Source organism: Coffea arabica, chromosome 3e, assembly GCF_036785885.1.
Source record: "Coffea arabica cultivar ET-39 chromosome 3e, Coffea Arabica ET-39 HiFi, whole genome shotgun sequence".
Taxonomy (NCBI): Eukaryota; Viridiplantae; Streptophyta; class Magnoliopsida; order Gentianales; family Rubiaceae; genus Coffea; species Coffea arabica.
The window spans coordinates 135104-154792 of record NC_092315.1 but is presented as its reverse complement, the minus strand read 5'-3'; the positions used below and the strand labels follow the sequence as shown (position 1 = coordinate 154792).

The following is a 19689-nucleotide window of genomic DNA, read 5'->3' as shown; positions in this document are numbered from 1 at the left end:
AAATTAGGCCTTACTATATACTGCCGGCTGAGACTACTTTTTTGAAAAAATAACGAAAAGGAACGGGGCTCTTGCACCCTTGTTGGAATCTTCTTCACAATGTTGTTTTTCTTTTTTTGCCCCTTCTGGGCCATCTTAGCTAGTTTAATCAATGTTAAGCATATATGGAAAGGAGTTTAGAAATGTAACTGACCTTAGAAAGCCTCCTTTCTCACCCCGGGGGGGGGGGGGAAGAAAGAAGAAAAGAAAGGAGGATCATGCTTAACAGTCATCTAAATAGGGTCATCCCAGGACCCAAATTCGAGGAGGAGATTATCCCAGACAGGTTAACATGCAAATTCGGACGAGAGGATGTCGTAATTGGAGTACATAGCTTTTTTAATTAGTTGTTACTAATTTAATTAGGCTTTTCTGAAGCAGGTGGAAAGTTTGAGGACAGACAAGCAAACCTTAATTCTTAATAGCACCAGGGCATCAGTGGTATGTTTAGTTATACTGGTGTTTGGCCTGAATTACTTGGTCTAATACACGACAGAATCCTTGTGGTATATACTCTTAACGCATATAGCAATTTCAATATGAGTGTATACGTATGTCTACGAACATGTTCATGGTGATGCTCTTTTTTTTTTTTTTTTTTAAAGTGTAATTTCCCTGTATAACACATATTTTCCAACCAACTCGCGAACTAATGAGTTAAATTTTTCTATGTTCAGCTCGAATTTGATAGCTCGATTTGGCAGACCTAAGCTCAACTTGAGCTTTGATCGAGCCAAGTTAAATTTTTCTATGTTCAGCTCGAATTTGATAGCTCGTGTTCGTTTGCAGCCCTAATTTAGAAGCACAATTTTGTCATAAATTAATTTAGCCATCATTTGCAATAACCTCAAAGCATAAAATCCCAAAAGATTCAGTATGTACATAATTCGAGTGCGTACTTTTTGTAGATGGGATCACCGTCTACAGATGATTTCACATCAGGCAGAGGTTGGTTACAAGTTGACAAACATTCTGTAAGTTCATGCAACCAACTGCAGAAAATTGGCGTCTGAGAATAGCTGCCGGAAGGCAAACCAACCACCCACCCACCCACCCACCCACCACATGGAAAGATATAGGGGGCTTAAAAGACCACTGTGCATATCCACCCTGTTCAACAGGCTTGCATCTGATACGTACACATTTTCAGCAGTCCTAGATCAAAAAAGCTTACACAAAAGAGTCATCGCCTTGACAACAATGCAAAATAAAGGGGGATGTGAAAAAATATATATATAAATCAGACCCGTGATTTACAGATAGAAAAACACAATATGATATATGCACATCTCGAGTTAAGAATAGATTAGCACTATAAAACAACAGCAGCCCGCAAACATCATCTCTCACATTCACCAAAGGAAACTCACAGGACAGCACGAATTTGGTTGAAGACATCCTTTGTTTTGATTTTACAAAATTTACTCAATAGGTTGTCCCCGACTTCAGATACAATAATCTCCTCGTCGTGGGAGCAGGTGGAGCCAATCCCGGAATGTCACGTATGCTTTTGTTGTGGGGATTCACAATCTGAATTTCACAAATTCAGGTCAGATACAGCATTCAAGCAGGTCTCGAAAACAAGTTATTTACATTTCAAAGTGTACTAAGGCTGCCAATTCATGCAAATTTATGATACACAGGCGCTTAAAAAGCCAAAACACCAAAACAATCATTTATCTATCTCATTACTGCAGCTTGAGTTGCATATCACTACAACAAGCAAGTTATGGTACAATCACGTAGCAAAACAGTACGAGTTACCAAAAAAAGAAAAGAAGACATAATCTCTGCTAAGAACGGTTGTCTCAATGTAGATAAGACGAAGCATCAAGCAATATTATGTTTCCTAAACAGACAATAGTGTCTGCCTAACATTTATAAACATGTCAAGGTAGATAAAAACAGTATTCAGATCATTGTGGAATCCTTTTAGGCAAGTCTTACAAAGCCGCCTCTGTCAACAAAAGAAAGTTACCCAAGAAAAACAATGATAAGTGTTCTGCCATTGCAAAAATTAAAGATGGTGCTGTGTTTCATAATGTAAAAATAGCAAAACAACTCCTTGAAAACATCGTAACCCAAAAACTAGAGAAATTACCTTCACAACGATTATGGCTATTACTCCACAGACAATGAGGAATAGAAAAAACATGATGCACTTGTCTGTGGCAACCTGAAAAGCATGAGAGGCTCAAACGATAAGATTAAGAGTAGCGAATATGAAAATCAAGGGAAAAGCACAAGAAACATACCTGCCTACCAATCTCCTTGACAAGCTGTGATGCCTTCTTTATTGAGAACTGAATTGTATCCAACTCATTAACAACGCGGCCCATTTGCTCAGTCTGTATGAATTTGGTATCGACAAGATCAGAGAAATTTGATCCAGAAAATCTCAAAATGAACAAAAACTAGAGATTGAGCATTTACTCACTTGGCCCTTCAAAGTAGTAGCAGTTTGCGTTCCCACCTCAATGGTTTGATGAACAACCTACAAATTGGTGGTCACATTATAATTTTGAGAAATCTGTGTCATCTTAAAAGCATGCCACAGGCTCAAAGTTCATAATTCACCTGCTTGGAGCGTTCAATGGTCTGATCAGTTTCATTCATTGTCTTCATTCCAGCATTGACAAGCTCCTGATTGGACATCTCTGCACAATAATTGATTGAGTAAATAGCATATGTTGATATTACTCCCATATATTCCTTCAGAAATTGTCAGCATCTATCTGTAAACAAGTATTTTAACCGCCCAAAAGGCACCTTTTACTCATTTCTATTACATTAAAATAATGCCTGCCTAGCACATTACCTCTCGTTCTTCCCTACGCAATATTTGATTTTGAAAAGGAATCTCAAGGACAGAAGAGAAACATACTTAGGTACACAAGGAAAAGATAGGACACTCAGCATTAAAATCACATGCCAGGTTTATAAGCAGTTCAACCATATCATGCATCCTAGAAAGGGCACAGTAATTTCTATTCTTCACTTTTAAATGAAAGGCGCCCAATTATCCTCACTTTTAAACATTTAAAATAAGAAAGGAATAAGACAGAGTCTGCAGCTGGATGACAACTGAAGCCTAAAAAGCCATAGCCCTAACTAAAATGTTTGCACATGCATTAGATAATAGGTACAACCTAGTCTTAACATCTCCACATAGACATAGTTAAGAAAATAGAGTATACTCCCAGCATTAGAAATTAGGCGTAACCTGATGCCATTTGAACATTTTCCTCTGCTGTAGGTTCACTAGCACCTGCTCCCATATCAAAAAGTTCAACCCTTTTGTTGCCAAGACTGCTCATATATCTGCAATAACACCAGACAGAGAGATTGGTAAACTAACAGAAACAAATTTATCAAACCAATAATTAATGACACCAGCAGAACCAGCATCAGTTGGAGTCAACTGCTATCGGCTTCACACAGTATTATCAAGAAATTTAGAATCAAAATAAAAATATTGTGAAGTTCTAAATACTTAATCTTTCCAAGGACACTAAATCCATGTCTTGATTCTGGACATACAGAATGGTTTGAAAAACTACACCGCGTGCAAGTGTAACTGCTTGTGTCATTGTTCTTATTTGTTGTTGCATCGCTATTAATCCACCAGATGTATAACCACATACAGGTAATACGAATAGTAAACAACACCAGCGATGCAACACCATCAGCAGTTTGCACATTTAACAAGAAAAGAAAAAGGATTATCGTGCAAGAATAGGATTATTTTTGCAAATTGTAAGCTCCTAGTACCTGAGCAAAGATATTGGGATGCTTTTTGGGGAGTTTGACAACAATAGGATGCTGAACAAGTTTAGTTAAAGATCATGTACCATTTATGTTCATTGTAAGAAACTCTCAGACTAGCCAATAAAGTACACTGTTTCTACTCAACAGAAAATATCATATGTGGACGCTGTGGTAAGATTCCACCAGAAAAGAAAGCTATCCGTATGGAGGAAGATGTTGACAAGGTAACCAATTTAAGAGGCAATCAGAATCAAAAAGGGAAGTAGATAATTATCTGGCAAGACTGGAAAATATTTCTAGCAATAAAAGAAACAAATAAATGATTTGCAGTTCTATATGTATGATACACTTCAGATAACACAAATCCTTAATATGTCAAATTATTGTGTAAGAAGCAAAAGAACTGTACAACAGAACTCACGTTTTTCTCAAGGCTACATATGAGTTCAGCTCTTTGATCTGCAAAATAAAAGCAATTCAATATAGCAAAATCCTTGAGGCACATGCATGTCAATCCTCATGCTGAACCAACTCATAATCGTACACTGCTTGGCATAAAATTTATTTCCTACGGAATAGGAGTACAAGGTCCTAATATTTAGATGACACATGGTCTATACCAACAGATGAGCAGGCCAACCAGAGGTCTTTACAAAAAATTCAAGACTTCTCATGCACAGAAGTAAATCACGCATTTGATTATAGACTCAGCTTTTTACCAAGTGATCAAAAAGTTCTCCTTAAATGATCCCTCAGTCTTACTGTATAATAAGCAGCTAGGTCATCGACACCACAAAAATTGCCCAGCAACTACAGGACAGAGCCTTAAGGCTGCTACTGCACTATATGCCGAAGAAATGAGAACTGAAAGAGCTGCACTGTGAAACATGTTTTCAATGGTATGTTATGTCATCTTGATCCTCAAATGGGAGCTACAATAGGTTGAAAAGATATTTCAAAAAACACTATGATATGGACTGTTTCTCAGAAAAATGTCATTAAAGAATTTGCACTTCCAATTAGAAACAAAAACAAGTTGGTAGGCACCACTTTGTCCGTAACATCCTTTGAAAACAGTTTCTAGTCACATTTGGCTCTTGACAAAATTCCAGAGTCTCACCATGGACTGCTTCTCATCATTGAGTTGCTTGTTAACTTCAGGAGGATTTCTACTCTCCTCATCCTTAATTTCACGATCAAACTCCTTGATTAACCTAAAATTATCATGAAAAGGGGAAAATAAGAAAATTTAGACACAGGAACCCGAAAATGCTTCAAACCAATAAACTCAGCAGCTCAATTCTCGGACAACAATACCAGAACAAATAAGTAATGAACAGTACCCATACCAAATATTCATATTTAATCCAGAACTCATTTGCTTTCCTCCTCATTCACAAGCTTTAACAGCCAATATGAGGTGACAAGAATCGAGTAAAATACATGTTATAAAAACCTTGACACAAGTATATCCAATCAACTAGAAAACAGAAACTCAGATGCCAAAAGTAGTGGGTAAAACTGGATGCAAAGGGAAGCAAGGAAGAAAAAAGGAAATTCAGTCACCTTTTACACTCCCTCATCTTGCCTGTAAGTTCTTCCAGCTGTTTGTTCTGCCTATTGGAGTCCTTGATCTTATCCAGCTTTTGAAAGCCATTTCTGAACCCATTTGAGTTAAGAGCGATTGATCAGCAATCATCCAGCAGCAAAAGAAGCAAGTAATAAATTTTAGCACCGCAAACATGAAAATGATCTCAGACGTACGGCATACATAATACGGGAGCTAAGACGTACATGTAACAGGTAAAAGGCAGATATAGGTTTATATTCAGCAGGAAGGATGCAAGTTGATTATTAGGATAACTAAGAACCTGAATTGGGCACAACCACAAAGAATCAGAAATAACTAGTGACAGTCATTTAAAAACCAGTGTAGTTGATGAGATTGCGGCGGGGACATGGCTTTAGAAAAAAATGACGAAAGAAAAGGGGTTCGATGTAGAGGTTAGAGAATTGGGCATGCAAAAGTTGTATAAGCATAACTATCACAATTAACATTAGCATCCATCCTAGAAAAGTGTGGAAATGAGAGAAACGCGTAAGATGGATAAATCGTAGTGAGAAGGAAATACTAATTGATTGCATAGAGAGGGAAAGAAACGAAGAATTGGAAGAATTACGCGAGGGCACGAAAATTATCACGGATTTCACCGTGGATCTGCTCCATTTGAGGGCTCATCTGCAAGTCCAAATTGTTGGCCATAATCGTAAGTTGATGATGTTCCTTTTTTTTTCTTTTTTTCTCTTTTTTTGGGGTTTTGTGAATGGTCTGGCTGGCTTGAAAGGAACCCTAAATCCCTCGGGTCCCTAAGAAGGAAGATGAAGCAAAATCCCAAATTGTTTTTTGTACACGGCACTCAGCACGCACCTCTCCCTCAGAAAGAGAGAGAGAGAGAGAGAGAGAAACGAGAATGCGGCTTTTCTCCAAAATCTCAGACCATCCCTTTTATGCAGAACAACGAAAAACTCGTAAGGAATGGTAAAAATTGGTACAAGATATTGATCGTGGGAAATAGTGAAAGAATAAAACAGAACCCTAATCAGAAATAGTAGAAGGTAAAGAGGATAAAAGGAACAAAAAGACAATGAAAAGAGAGCAGCAGCAGCAGGGGGAGGAGAAATCAAAATGCGGCCAAAAGCCCCTAGCCGTCGTGGGCCGTGGAGAACCAACAACAGCAGCGAGAAGAAGAAGAAGAAGGAGGGAAGGAAGGATAGCCCAAAGCCTGGTCTTCTGCAGTGCCAGCCTAGAGAGAGAGAGAGAGGAGGGCGGAGGGCGTTCTGGGGCGGACAAGGGTCCGGTAGTTGATTTTAGTTCCTTCTAGTATTAATTAATTAATTAATTATATATATAAATATATTTTTTTTTTAAAAAAAAAAGACTAATTATTATTTGCTACTATTACATTACAGGGTGCCTCTCTTTCTCTGCCAAATCCCTTTATCTGTCTGCGAAAAGCCAGTAGTAAAGCTCCAAACTTTTCTTCTCTTTCTTTCCTGTTTCTTTGTTCTGCATGCTTGCCTGCTTACAATTACGTCATCATTTTATTGTCAACTGGTTCAGGCAAATTTTTTGTGCAAAGAAAATAAAAGAAAGAACACCTGTAGATCCTTCACATCATCTTTCTTTCTTTCTTTCTTTAATTTAGCCGAAAATGTGTTTATGGTCACGCATGCATGTGTTGTCAATTTGCCCTTTTGAAAAAACGAGACTATGATGTGCTTCTTTCTTCCTTTTTGTGTTTTTGAAGGTCTATGAAAAAAGAGAGAAGCACATAAGATCCGAGAAGGCCAGGGGCATCATCTTATCATCAACTCACTACTCTCTTTTCAAATTTATGGTGAGAAAAAATGGTGATCGATCTTAAGGCCCCGTTTCGATTGCATTTTTTGTAGAAAAATTTCTGTTGCGATTTAATATATGTGAGATAAAAAGGTGATAGGGAAATGTGTTCACGAAAACCGTAGTAATTTTTTTGAAAAAAATCGCAATCCAAACGGGATTTTCAGTTACTTGCAAATTGGTGGCAATGCGTTAGCTCAGGTACAACTGCACCTTTTTGGAGGAGGAATCACACACAGTTTTGGAAGAACAGGAACAGGGTGAGGGTGGAAAGGGATATCCGGCGGCCCATAAACAATAATGTACCTGCACATTTGTTGTCTGAAAACGTCCTTGTCTCTCCAGGGAAGTAGTCGAGTTTGTTTTGTAAACTTACCGAGCGCTGCTACTGTTGATCTAAACATGATACGATGGTTTTTCTCTCCCATTCCCCATTAGAATTAGATTGGACAGATTTTCACAAGTATGGATGGAAGTCTTCCTGAACCTCTTTCGCCCCAACCCAACCAACCATCAGTCAGTCAACCTTAAACAAGTTCTTTGAAATTGCAAAACAAGTCAGTCATTTAGAATTTGTGCCTATATCTGTCCAATCCATTAATTATTATGGACACTTCTTCAAGGAAGCAGAGGGATAGTGGTAATTGGTAGTGAGAAAGAAATCTCGAGTATTTTTGGATCCCAGTTTTCTATGAAAAAACACTCATTAATATTTTTTTTTAATCACTTTTTCGTTTCATATACGTTAAATTGCTATATTTCAATTTTTTTTGTTTTATAGAAAACAATAATACTTCCAAAAAAAAAAAAAAAGCAATGAGAATGAGATACTAGTGCGCCCTATTTTCTATCAAAACTCAAATGAATCCAAAACAATACGGGTACGTAAATCCAAGTGCACCTGAGGTTCAGGGGGTAATACGTAAATAACTACTAATAATCTACAGCTACTTAGCAGAGACGTCCGTCCCGAATTCATTCGTTCGGTCGTTTTTGTTGTGTGGTTCGTTTTTTCCTCATTCCTCAACTCAAATCTCATCATCATCACCGTTTCCGTTTTCCTTCTCACCAATCAGCCATGACCCACCACCACCACGGCACCACCTTGTCTTGTGACTTGTGAGTCGTGTGAGCGCTAGACAAAAGTACGTCCCCTCCCTTCTGCTACTGCTATTGATTTATTTATTTATCCTACTTCTCAATCCTCTCAAACTCAGCCGGCTCTGCATGTTTAATTTTGCCAACTTCCTTCATTCTTTCTTAGGAGTAGGAGGAGGAGGAGGACGACGTCTACCTCTCTCTGTCTCCCCAATTCTTTGATCAAATTAGGGGCGCCCCCCGCCTCTTCTTTCTTTCTTCTTTCTTTCATTTCACAAATTGTTTGTTGGGAAGCTTGGGGGAAACAAATCCCACCCCACCCCCCCCCCCCCCAAAGAAAAAAAGGACCAAAAAAAGAAAAAAAAAGTTGTTATTTGGGTTGGTTGGGAGAAAATACTGGGAACCCAGAGGCATATTATGGCTGCCAAAAAGCTTCAGGAGACGCTGTCTAAGGGTGTGCTTGAAGAAGTTCATAGATATGGTGGAATGAAGCAAACCGGAGTCAGTCTCAGGTACATGATGGAATTCGGCTCCCGACCCACCCCCCGCAACCTCCTCCTTTCTGCTCAGTTCCTCCACAACGAGCTCTCCATTAGGATTGCCAGAAGGGCTCTTGAGCTCCAGTCCCTCCCCTATGGCTTATCCTCCAAACCTGCCGTTCTCAAAGTAGGTACCCTTTTCCCCATCTTTTCTTTTCCGCATCTTCTCTTTTCCGTACCCCCCACCCCCCCCCCCCCCCAAAAAAAACCCGGGGGGGGGGGGTCCCTTTTTTTCTACAACATGTATTCAAGATTGGACATTTCAAGGAGCGAGGAATTTCATTCCACTTGGTTGTTTCTACAAGAAATTGTGGGGAACAATAAATAATTCATAACTAGTCATAGAAGAGTAATGATATAGTTATCTTCTACCAGAGCACACCAACCACACCCCACTTTTGTTTCCTTGAGACCTTGAGGGAAAGATTTTGAAATGTGCTGTTAATTCCGTCTTATTGGGGCATATCGCTTCTTTGTAGGAATTTAATGCCAGAGTAACAAGGAACTACTGCTAATGTTGCTTAGCAAGTAAATCCTCGAATGTAGCTCAATTCCTTTGAACTGATATTGTTGCTCATCCCTAGATTCATTGTCATGGCATCATGCTCTGAATTGGCAAGCATAATCAGGCTGGCGATCAATTTCCATTTGTCAGCATAAGTTCCAAACCTGGATCTTCCCCAAAATCATCCTGCCTTTAACAATATCATTGTTTTCCCTCCTTAGGTGCGAGATTGGTATCTGGATTCTTTTCGTGATCTTAGATCCTTTCCAGAGATAAAAGACAAGAACGATGAGCTTGAATTCACTCAAATGATCAAGATGATTAAGGTGAGGCACAACAATGTTGTTCCCACGATGGCTTTGGGCGTCCAGCAGTTAAAGAAAGATCTAAAACCCAAGGTGGACTATCAGGATCTGGATGAGATTCACCAGTTTCTAGACCGTTTTTATATGTCAAGAATTGGGATCCGCATGCTCATTGGTTAGCCGCACATCCTACTTTTTACATGCCTACTTTGTCTCATTTAACTACACATATACTGAAATTGATTTTTTTTTTTTTGGTCCTAATATGTTTCAACTCAGGGCAGCACGTGGCTTTGCATGATCCCAATCCTCCTCCTGATTGTGTGGGATATATACATACAAAGATGTCTCCTGTGGAGGTTGCTCGACATGCCAGTGAGGATGCCCGCTGCATTTGTTTCCGGGAGTATGGCAGTGCTCCAGATGTTAATATTTATGGGGATCCTAATTTTACCTTTCCGTATGTTGTTTGCTGACTAATTAGCTCTTGATCATGTCTTTCAAGTTTGCTGCTTGGATTGCCGGATCCCTTTTTCCTCTTTTCATGATCTTCTTCCCTTTTTCTCAAAAGTCTGTATTATGGCAGTATGCTGCATTATGTAGTACAAGTCGGAAATGCGATGCTTTGAGGTCCTGTTTGTTTCACACTCTTGATTAATGCGTTCTGCTTTGGCTACAGTTACGTACCTACACATCTGCATCTTATGGTTTTTGAGTTGGTTAAGAATTCTTTGCGTGCTGTTCAAGAGCAGTTTATGAATTCCGACAAGGTTGCACCCCCTATTCGTATAATCGTCGCTGACGGAATAGAGGATGTTACCATTAAGGCACGTCCTTTTCCATATTTCTTTTTTCTTGTTTTGTATTTCAAAGTGCTGCTTTATATTTCCATTTCCATCCATCATTGACTATTTTTTTGATACACAGGTTTCTGATGAAGGCGGAGGAATTCCAAGAAGTGGCCTTCCAAAAATTTTTACATATCTCTACAGTACTGCAAAGAATCCCCTTGATGAGCAGGTGGACCTGGGAATCGCCAATACAACAACTATGGCTGGTTATGGATATGGACTTCCAATAAGCCGCTTGTATGCTCGGTATTTTGGTGGTGATTTACAGATTATATCCATGGAGGGATACGGTGCGTAACTGTTAAATTCTTTTGCAACTGGTGGCTTTCCAACTAGTTTAAATTTGCTGATTGCTGGTAGTCCTGTAGTTCTGCTTAAGAACTTTTGAGATTTACGCTGTAACGGCTTAAGATGTTATGATGAAGGAATGTTTGATTAGACGATGTTAAGATGGTGATAATGCGTGGATATCAGCCGACCAACACCCCCGTCATCAGAATGCACTCAAGTCACTAAAAGATACACTATTTTTAAAGTTCCTGTCCTTTACAAGTTTAAGAAGGAATAGGATGTTGATTGAAGAATGACACAGTTTGTGTTTATTTTATACTGTATCTCGTGCTTCTTTTTGCTGTAAATTGTCATCTTATGTTATTTTTAAGTATAAAAGGTAAATCTGATGTTCTGAATATTGGTGTTTTACTATCTCAGGGACGGATGCCTACCTTCACTTGTCTCGGCTTGGTGATTCGCAGGAGCCTTTGCCTTGAGTTTAGGACTATGATTAAAACTTTTATCTCCCATGTAGCTGCATAGCTTCATTAAATACAAGTTTGCAGCACAAGGAACATAATGATGTCCGTTCAGATGTACTTCAGTTTTTAAGTTATAATTCCGATGTACTTGCCATGAGATATAATCAATCTCTAGGTGAACGAAGAAGACACCTTGGATTCTTGCACTTCGACAGAAATGCTCCATGGTTAAGTGCTGAATCCGACACTGATCATTTATGAACTTCACACGCTTTTGATCAAGTAGGTTTTGGCACTCCACAGACTCCATGTCTTGGTGCTCGTTGACCATGTCCATGCCTCACACTAATTCTTTTGAGATGGTATGATAATACGATAGGATTATTCTGATAATTAACTTTGTATGGCAAGTGAATGGCGCCTCCTCTGTCCTAATCCCTTGAGGTCGTGATTTTCTTTTAACAATGAACAACTCATTAACAATGAACAACTCTATCCTGAGTCTCACTTCCTACTAATATGCACATAATGATGAATCAACAGAATATCTGAGCACAGAAAGAAACCCATCATTGGATTGGCACAACAAAACGAAAGTATCACACCTCTTATCTCATCAGTCGGCCAAAATCAATGAAGATTTTACAGGGGATATAGCAATACGATCTATCAAAATTTCGTGCGAGTTTGCTTTCTCTTCCTTTTCACACAAATGACGAGCAGAATAGTTCTTCACTTTCTAGATGAATAAAAACTCAGTCAATGCCTCATTTGCTTAGCTCGCTTCATGGACTTCCGTCCTCTTATTTTCCACTTGTCAACCCCAGCAGGTCGGTTTTGCTCTTCAATCTCTTGAACCTTGCGCTTCCTGCAGAGTGTTGTCAGGTTAAAAAGAATAGGAAAATCGCCATAAAAGGCCAAAAGAAAAGGAGGATGGCAACTAGTCTGGCAGAACTTCGATGGCATGTATGAAATAACTAATAAGAGTCTTGGTTTCTCATTATTCAAAACAAACCACTACCGGCGTTCCTTGAAACCAGGAATAACTTGTTAGAAGCAACAGTCCACCAGGACAGTGACCAGTGTAGATTTAGCTTACCATTTTTACCAACAATAGTAATACAGACAAGAAGTATGATGTGTAATGGCATAAACAAGTGTTGATTCCTTCCATACCTGTACACTGCAAGGTTAGAATCAGAGAGTAGCTCATCAGCAAGGGTAGCCTTCCTCTCCTTCTTGGTAAGTCGACCTGTATAGAATTCTGAAGCAGACTCTATTATAGTCCCCACCTGATCAAATATAAGAATCAAATATAAGACAGGCTCAATTACAGATTTTCCTTGACAAGTACTATTATAATTATAGGGCGTCCGGGAGGTACAGACATCTATACTATTAGACCACATATTCACACTATAGTCGATAGAATATCCTATAATACACCTTTTAATGTAATCCAAGATGAAAAAACAATGACAAGGTAGTTGGACGGCACATGCAAATATGCAGTAAGGTATGTGGTGTGGATTGTCCACAACCCCAAAAAAAAAAAAAAAAGATGATGAACGATGCATTATGGACTTGCCTGAAAGTATTTGGGGAGAGTTTTTGATCTCGAGTCACCCTTCTTGTAGTGTCTCTTGGGATCCATAGCATTCCTTAACTGAAACCACAAACAAGTTGTGATAGTCACAAACAAGTATCCATCTACAAGCACTACAATATAATTACAGCCCCTGTGCGCTGCCCCGGGGGTGGGGGAAAGCATTTTAACATTCCTCTATAACATTAAATCCATCTGCAGCAGTTTGCAGAGTCAATAAAGACAATAAAACCATTAGCAGAAATAGACAAAGAAGATAACAGGAAAGAGACTTTAGAGACACCGACTTAGAACAATATGAGAATTGGCTGACAGTTTTTAAAAGCATTAGGTCAAAATAAAGATGTCGTCATATGTCCAGACAACAAAACAAGATGCACCAGTGATGCTCTGTGATTTGACTGTTCTTTCGTGATAGACGGGATCTCACTTTGGAATATGAAACATAAGTATGGGTCTTAATCTGCTTTGTGCCATTTATTTGTGAAAGAGCAAAAGCGGAAAGAGAATAAGTTGATAAATGAACGGCGAAGAAGCAAGAGAAGAGGAAGAAGCAGCTTGGAAGAAGATGTCAAGAGACCAAAGTTTTTTATGAACCTAAAACTAAGAGGGAACAGCTTTTCATGTTAGTCGATGTTGACATTTGCACTAATGCAATGTAACAAAGATTGAAGCAAAGACATGTACATCTCCCTTCAGGTCAGGCATCCTACAGAAGCTCAAAGGAGGAACTTTCTTCTTGTTTTTTTTTTTTTGGGTCCAAACTAGAAGAAAAATGCTACTACTACGATGTAGTTATACGAGTTTGTTGCGAAAGCAACAAAAATTGGCAGCTGCCGCTGAAGATAGAGAGAAAATGGCTGGAGTTGGAACTTGGAAGATGGGGTGGGAATTGGGATGCCTTGCTTTTCCTCTTTCTTTCTCATTTGCGAGCGGGAAAAATGAAAACTTTCTAATTCACGAGTAAAAGAAAAGAGCAGGAAGGATAATTAGAGAGAAGGGAGAGGACGCAAAGCGTGAAAGTAGCAAGTAAGGTTACCTTCAAGAGGTGGAGGTCTTTCTTTAACTCGGGAGTGAGAGTCGGAGCAGGCATGTCAAACCTAATTCAGGAATCAAAATCACCAGCTCAGTCCCACAAACCAAACATCATAACAAGAAGAATAATAATAATAATAGGATGCGACGCTTCTCTGGGTAAAATCCTATTGAGATATTCACAAAACAAATAAATACGTACCACTAATAGGATTTAGTCATATAGGAGTTAAAAGAAAAGAAGGAAGAGGGTGATGGGGGGTGGGGGTTACCAATGCTTGCCAGCAGTGTGTCGGAGTTGTTTCCTGAGCAATTTATTGAGCTTTTTGGGGTCGTTAGGCCGAAGGTAGAGTCCATCTATGAGGTCGTCCTGTTGGGAGGAAAAAGAGGAGGGGCTTGTGCTAGTTTCGGCCCCCAAATGGTGGTGGCGGCGGCGGAGGTGGTTTCTGGACGAAGAAGCTGAAGCTGTATCTGGAACTGGAAGCCAAGGTAGCTTGGGTTCCCACGCTAGTCCAATTACTGCTGGTGCGTTGTTCTTGTTTCCTGATGCTGCTGCCATTCTCTCCAATACACAGATCCAAAAAGGAAAACCCAGAATACAGAGAGAGGAGGAGGAGAGAGAGAGAGAGAGAGAGAGAGAGGGAGGGGAGAGGGGGGGGGGACAAAGGACGATTAGGGAATTTCCGCTTTGAGTCGGTGTCCTACCCAATTTGAAATAGGATTAAATTACATTTACCTCCCTGATGTTTAGTTAAACTACCAATCAGTCTCCGAGGTTTGATCAAATTACATCTACCTCCCTTATTGGTAACCACGTCAATATCCTACCGTTAGAGGTTGCCAAATGACAAAATTATCCTTTTCAAATTCAATAAATTTGAAATGGAAAAGGAAAATGCAAAAAGGAATTAAAATAAAAAAAAAAGAAAATAATTCGAAGGAAAACAAGGATACAAATAAACAAAACCCACCAAATATAGAAGAAAATAGAAATGAGAAATCATCAAAATCTCTCAACATATTTTAACTGTTACCAGTAGTGCACCACCGCCACCAGCATTAGCTTCTTTCCCTTTTTTTCTCTACTATTTCAATCTTGAATCTTTTTTTTTTCATTGTTTGAATGCCGTTATAAGATTGGAGTATTTTGTTGATAAGCATGGAAATTTATTTCTAGGATTCATGGAGTTTGGATCTTAGGTTGAATCATTTTGTGATAGCTTATATGTGATTACTATTTGTTTATTTTTTTGTTTATTTTTTATTTTTTTTTTACAAACGATAACTTCATATATATAATTATTTTTTTATTTTTTTATTTTAGTTTGAAAATTGGGATATATGAGGTTTTTTATTTATGGCTGTTTGATTCCCTAATGTTTTCGGTTTCTGCCATATCTATCTGTTCCTCATTTTAAGGATTGTTTTGGTTATAAGTTTCATCAAGATGCCTATTATTTGAGTGAGAAGAAACGGAGCAGTAGCCATAGCTTTCACTTTGTATAGCTGCTCTACAATCACTTTTGATCAATTTTAAGACAAGAATCATGTACTACTCAAGGAGGCAATTTTATTAGTGTAATTTCTCAATTTTGGTGGTGGTGCTGCTACCCGTAGGCCGTAGTTTGCCGTGGTCGTTACGGCTCAAAGTTGATGGAGAAGACTAAAGGTACAAGGAAGAAGAAATGAAAAAAAAGAAAAAAGAGAAAGAAAATAAAAGATGATATAATGGCTTTTAAGGGTGGGTATTATAGGATTTTCATTGTCTATTTTATGCTGAAATCATCAAGTTTGATAGTCAATCGTTAGTTAACTAACAAGAAGGGGGTGTCTGTTAAAGTTTTAGTAGTTTGGAGGTTCATTTTGTTATTCGGTGAAACCTTAAGGAGTGATTAGTAGTTTTGTTACACCTCAAGGGAGGTAAATGTAATTAACCCTTTGAAATAAAATCCAAAGGCAAATACGCAAAAGAGTAAAGAAAAACAGAATGCTTTTATGACAACCATTAAATCAAATGCAAATTTCTGTACAAAGATCTGTTGTAGTACGCTCTTTGGCTAGAATGCATGGGAGAACCATCTTTGAATGGCTGTAACCATAGCTTTGCAAAGATTTAACAGTCTTTTGTTCACACAACGATTTAACAGCCACAATGCAAATTTCTGTACAAAGATTTAACAGCCTTTTGTTCACAAGGATACATAATTATAGTCAATTCCTAGACAGCAAATGTGTGATGCCATGGATACTTTTTCTCAACACCATTGCTCTCAAATCTTACATATATAAAGCGTCCAAAGCCTTATGAATAGTGCAGGATGAGCCGGTTATGCCGTGATTTGTGTGAGCTTGAGGGGCATTTTGGTCCTTTGCTGATGGGTGGCAGTGGCTCTGCTGGTATTTTGCTTTTGTCCGCTGGCTCTCTTGCATTGTAACCTTGCTCTGTCCGCGTGGCTCTTCATTTTGGTAGTCAGCAATTACTATTAAGTTAGTGGGCGGTTGGGCGGTCAGCAAATGTCTTGAAAAGCTTTCTAGAGTCTTCATTCTTTCTAGAGTCGTTGGTCGTTGCTGTCCGAAGCGGTTTGTGGGTCTGCATGGCTCTTATTCTCTTTTGCTCGTTCTCGGTCACCAATTTGCTCTCATTATTTTCTTGCTTGTGTTCTCAGCTGTTCAACAAATATAACTTGAGAAAGTTTCTTTTGGTTTTGAAGTGCTTTACTATTCAGCAAACTTAGACCGTGAGCTCAATCTCTTTTTGGCTCTAATTTTTCTTCTTAGTTTTCTTTCGCAGCTTCGGAAATAACTTGAGAAAGTTTCTTTTGGTTTTAAAGTACTTCACTGTTTGATTGGCTTCGCTGGAAATTCATTTTTGTTGCTGTGGTTCTTTTGTATGGTTCATTTTAGACGTTTGTTTGGTTTCCGCTTGAGCTGTGTATAATATGCTTTGAGAATGGGTCGAAATAGAGTATATGGAAGTTTAGAAGAGGCTCGTGCTGAGAAAAATCGAAGGAGCCGCGAGCAACGTGCTGCTGCTCGGCGTGGGACAAAGAATGATGCGCCATTAGGAGTGTGTACATTAGCTGTCATGGCTTTTAATATACATGACCCAAATGCTGTGAATCAGCCAAATATGGGCGTCGTTGAATCTTCATTAGGTTCGGGCTCAGTATTGCCATTTGCAGAGAACAATGCAGAGCACCTTCGAGCTGTATGTCTGTGCTTATTTTGAGCATTTCTCATGCAATATAAATTGTTGTTTAAATCTTTTGGAATAAATGTTAAATTATTTATGTTAACAGTGGTTTCGCCTAAGCATGTACTTTGGTAAGACAAACGAGTTTGACTTAGTTAAGCATACTAAACTCACAGTCTTTAACTATGCTTTGGGTGTTTTAAAGGAAAATCAAGGAGATGTATCTAGGTCTGCTGGTAATGGTGCTAGCGAGGTTCCAACAACTAATTCAGATGCGGGTGAATCATCTTTGCATAGGCGACGTCGGCGTACAAGACGCTCTGTGACTAATCCATTGACCACAATAATTACAGAGCCTGCAGTATTGCTCAATAATGTAGAGCAATTTCCAACCGTATGTTTGTGCTTATTTTGAGCATCTTTCATGCAATAAGATTGTTGTTTAGACCCCTTGCAATAAATGTTAGACTACTTATATTACCGGCTAGACTAACCAGTGGGTGAGATATTAGTTTTTGTCTATTATAAGTCAGATTGACTGACTTATTAGGCACACTGAATTCATGGTCCTTAAGTACGCTTTGGCTGGTTTGCAGGAAAATAAACAAAATGTCTGTGCGTCTATTGCTGATGGTGCTAATGAGATTCCATCAACTAATTTAGATGCTGGTGAACCACCATTGCGTAGGCAGCGTCGGTCTAGAAAACGAGCTATGACTGATCCATTAACTACAATAGCTACAGAACCTGCTGTATTGCCTGATGTTCCAAGTTGTCCATATTGTCATGCAAAACGATTTCATCAGGAACCACCTGGTTTTTGCTGTGCCTCCGGTAGTAAATTAATTACTCCTCTCACACTCCAATTTTCCAGACTAATACCCATTATAGTAAATTAAGAAATCCCAGCTACCTGACGCACAGCGTCAGGGCAAAAAACTAGTATTACAACAAAGTACCATCTCTTAAAATCCAAATCAAATGGATAACAGCCCACAATACATATTGTCCCAGATAGACTAAATAGAATCCAGTATACAGCAGCCTAGCCAAAAATACAAGGCAATTAAAAATTCGACAATAGTTCCATTGTCATCAAGTAGTTAAAATGGTATATTTGATTCCCCTCAAAGACATAATAAAGTTAGGGGAATGCTTCACAAAAAAAAAAAAAAACATCCTCCCTTTAAGATAAGAATTAATCTTTTATACACTGACGGTGTATACACTTTCATCATTAGATTTATGACACATAATCCGAATTTGAATTTGAAACTCAAATTTTGCATATGTGTTATATATCCAACCTTGATAGTATATACACCGTCAGTGTATGTAAGATTTACTCTTACGATAATTAGTCACACGTCCACACAAGTTAACACCCTACATCAAGAAGCAGAATGCAAAACAGTAAGAATAAAAGTAAGAATGGAAAAGAAATTAAAAAGCTAAAGATTAAAATCAAATCCAAAAGATATAATTTAAAAATGAATGTCAGGGGGAAAAAATAAAGAAGAAGAGATTCATAAGCCTTCCCCAAGCAACTAATGTTCGTGTTAGTCATTTTTTGAAGGAAAAAAATGCATTTAATGTTTTCAAACTACTAAAGATATTCTCATGTTTTTAGTTCATTCATGGTTCCATCCTAAAAACATCAACTCAAATGATTCATCAAACAACGATGCCACGGTCTATGCACATTTTTACTAATATATCTTCCCAATCAGGTGGAGATATACTGCAAATCATCGAGCAATAATTTGTAAAATTCTTTTCCTAACATCATTATTCACTACCTTTAATCACAGGCACTCAACATCCATGAAAAAATTCAAGTAATATATGAGAAGTAGAAATTAATCGACAAGAAATTTTTGCTAAAGGGGTGGAAACAAAAAGTTTTTTTTTAAAAGGATCTTTCTTTAATTTGTTTGATCTTTTAGGCTTGCCATTTGCAATGTTAATGTAGATTGGAGATAGCTGTTTGAGAAAAATTTAGGCCCGGTTTGGACAGCTATTTTCCGTTGGAAAATTGCATCGTTTTCAGTGATCACATTTTCCTATTACCTTTTTTCCTCACATACATCAAATCGCTACAGTAATATTTCTACAAAAAATCCTAGAAAATGCAATCCAAACAAGGCCTTAGACTGTGTTTAGATTGTTTGAGAGATATCTAATATTCTCTCACATCTCTTTAATTGGTTAGATTGTTTAGATTAGATGGGAGGTATTTGAGTTTATAAATCACATTGTAGCTTTTAAAATGTATTTTAACAATTGATAAATTATAAATCCAAATACCTCTTAAATAATCCAAACAAGTAGAGTGATTTTGGTAGATTTCAAATTTTTTACTCCCTCCATTCCAATTATTTAATCATGTTTCGGATTTCAACTTTTTAAAAATTGTGATTTGGTTGTAATGTTTGTATTTTTTTTTAAATTTTACTCCTACAAAGTCAAATTTTAAATTTGAATGATAACATACATATGATTAGAAAGAAATGACACATTGAAAAAAAAAAAAACTAAAAGATATTTTAATTTTTTCAATAGATAAATATTTTGGAATATCTCAAAATGAAAAGT

At 38.1% G+C, this 19689-nt stretch overlaps 4 protein-coding genes across 5 annotated transcripts; 2 read left to right on the top strand and 2 right to left on the bottom strand.

Moving 5' to 3' along the window:
- Positions 1–1247: 1247 nt before the first annotated feature.
- On the bottom strand, positions 1248–6642 carry LOC113737998 (novel plant SNARE 13). Its single transcript, XM_027265132.2, has 10 exons — positions 5988–6642; positions 5374–5466; positions 4928–5021; positions 4229–4266; positions 3263–3360; positions 2617–2696; positions 2477–2533; positions 2295–2387; positions 2141–2215; positions 1248–1569 (listed from the first exon to the last, which is right to left on the bottom strand). Exons 1-10 carry the CDS (start codon positions 6068–6070, stop codon positions 1465–1467), a joined length of 816 nt encoding a protein of 271 aa, XP_027120933.1. The 5' UTR covers positions 6071–6642; the 3' UTR covers positions 1248–1464.
- A 1585-nt stretch (positions 6643–8227) lies between these two features.
- On the top strand, positions 8228–11542 carry LOC113737996 (pyruvate dehydrogenase (acetyl-transferring) kinase, mitochondrial-like). The gene is made up of 6 exons (XM_027265131.2): positions 8228–8971; positions 9571–9829; positions 9934–10114; positions 10334–10481; positions 10582–10795; positions 11217–11542. Exons 1-6 carry the CDS (start codon positions 8723–8725, stop codon positions 11273–11275), a joined length of 1110 nt encoding a protein of 369 aa, XP_027120932.1. The 5' UTR covers positions 8228–8722; the 3' UTR covers positions 11276–11542.
- A 267-nt stretch (positions 11543–11809) lies between these two features.
- LOC113737997 (uncharacterized) lies at positions 11810–14567 on the bottom strand. The gene is made up of 5 exons (XM_072084092.1): positions 14174–14567; positions 13906–13966; positions 12849–12926; positions 12437–12552; positions 11810–12128 (listed from the first exon to the last, which is right to left on the bottom strand). The coding sequence occupies exons 1-5, from the start codon at positions 14458–14460 to the stop codon at positions 12020–12022; spliced, it is 651 nt and encodes a 216-aa protein (XP_071940193.1). The 5' UTR covers positions 14461–14567; the 3' UTR covers positions 11810–12019.
- Positions 14568–16263: 1696 nt separating this feature from the next.
- LOC113737781 (uncharacterized) lies at positions 16264–18008 on the top strand. Of its 2 annotated transcripts, XM_072084091.1 has the most exons (3): positions 16264–17109; positions 17300–17488; positions 17691–18008. In XM_072084091.1, the coding sequence occupies exons 1-3, from the start codon at positions 16852–16854 to the stop codon at positions 17991–17993; spliced, it is 750 nt and encodes a 249-aa protein (XP_071940192.1). In that variant the 5' UTR covers positions 16264–16851; the 3' UTR covers positions 17994–18008. The 2 variants fall into 2 exon arrangements, with proteins under 2 accessions (XP_071940192.1, XP_027120756.1); XM_027264955.2 differs by lacking the exon at positions 17691–18008 and having other exon boundaries at positions 16381–17109; positions 17300–17574.
- Positions 18009–19689: the final 1681 nt, after the last annotated feature.

Bases quoted from the DNA above. Each gene is read 5' to 3' on its own strand.
- LOC113737998 (XM_027265132.2), bottom strand. From the start codon at position 6,070: ATGGCCAACAATTTGGACTTGCAGATGAGCCCTCAAATGGAGCAGATC. The intron at 2,697-3,262 runs GTTACGCCTAAT...ATTATTGTGCAG, and splicing joins AAATGTTCAAATGGCATCAG to AGATGTCCAATCAGGAGCTT. The intron at 2,216-2,294 runs GTATGTTTCTTG...CATGCTTTTCAG, and splicing joins TCAAGGAGATTGGTAGGCAG to GTTGCCACAGACAAGTGCAT.
- LOC113737996 (XM_027265131.2), top strand. From the start codon at position 8,723: ATGGCTGCCAAAAAGCTTCAGGAGACGCTGTCTAAGGGTGTGCTTGAA. The intron at 10,115-10,333 runs GTATGTTGTTTG...CTTTGGCTACAG, and splicing joins GATCCTAATTTTACCTTTCC to TTACGTACCTACACATCTGC. The intron at 10,482-10,581 runs GCACGTCCTTTT...TTTGATACACAG, and splicing joins TAGAGGATGTTACCATTAAG to GTTTCTGATGAAGGCGGAGG.
- LOC113737997 (XM_072084092.1), bottom strand. From the start codon at position 14,460: ATGGCAGCAGCATCAGGAAACAAGAACAACGCACCAGCAGTAATTGGA. The intron at 12,553-12,848 runs GCAAGTCCATAA...ATATTTGATCAG, and splicing joins CTCTCCCCAAATACTTTCAG to GTGGGGACTATAATAGAGTC. The intron at 12,129-12,436 runs GTATGGAAGGAA...AACACTCTGCAG, and splicing joins TCTAACCTTGCAGTGTACAG to GAAGCGCAAGGTTCAAGAGA.
- LOC113737781 (XM_072084091.1), top strand. From the start codon at position 16,852: ATGGGTCGAAATAGAGTATATGGAAGTTTAGAAGAGGCTCGTGCTGAG. The intron at 17,110-17,299 runs GTATGTCTGTGC...GGTGTTTTAAAG, and splicing joins ATGCAGAGCACCTTCGAGCT to GAAAATCAAGGAGATGTATC. The intron at 17,489-17,690 runs GTATGTTTGTGC...GCTGGTTTGCAG, and splicing joins ATGTAGAGCAATTTCCAACC to GAAAATAAACAAAATGTCTG.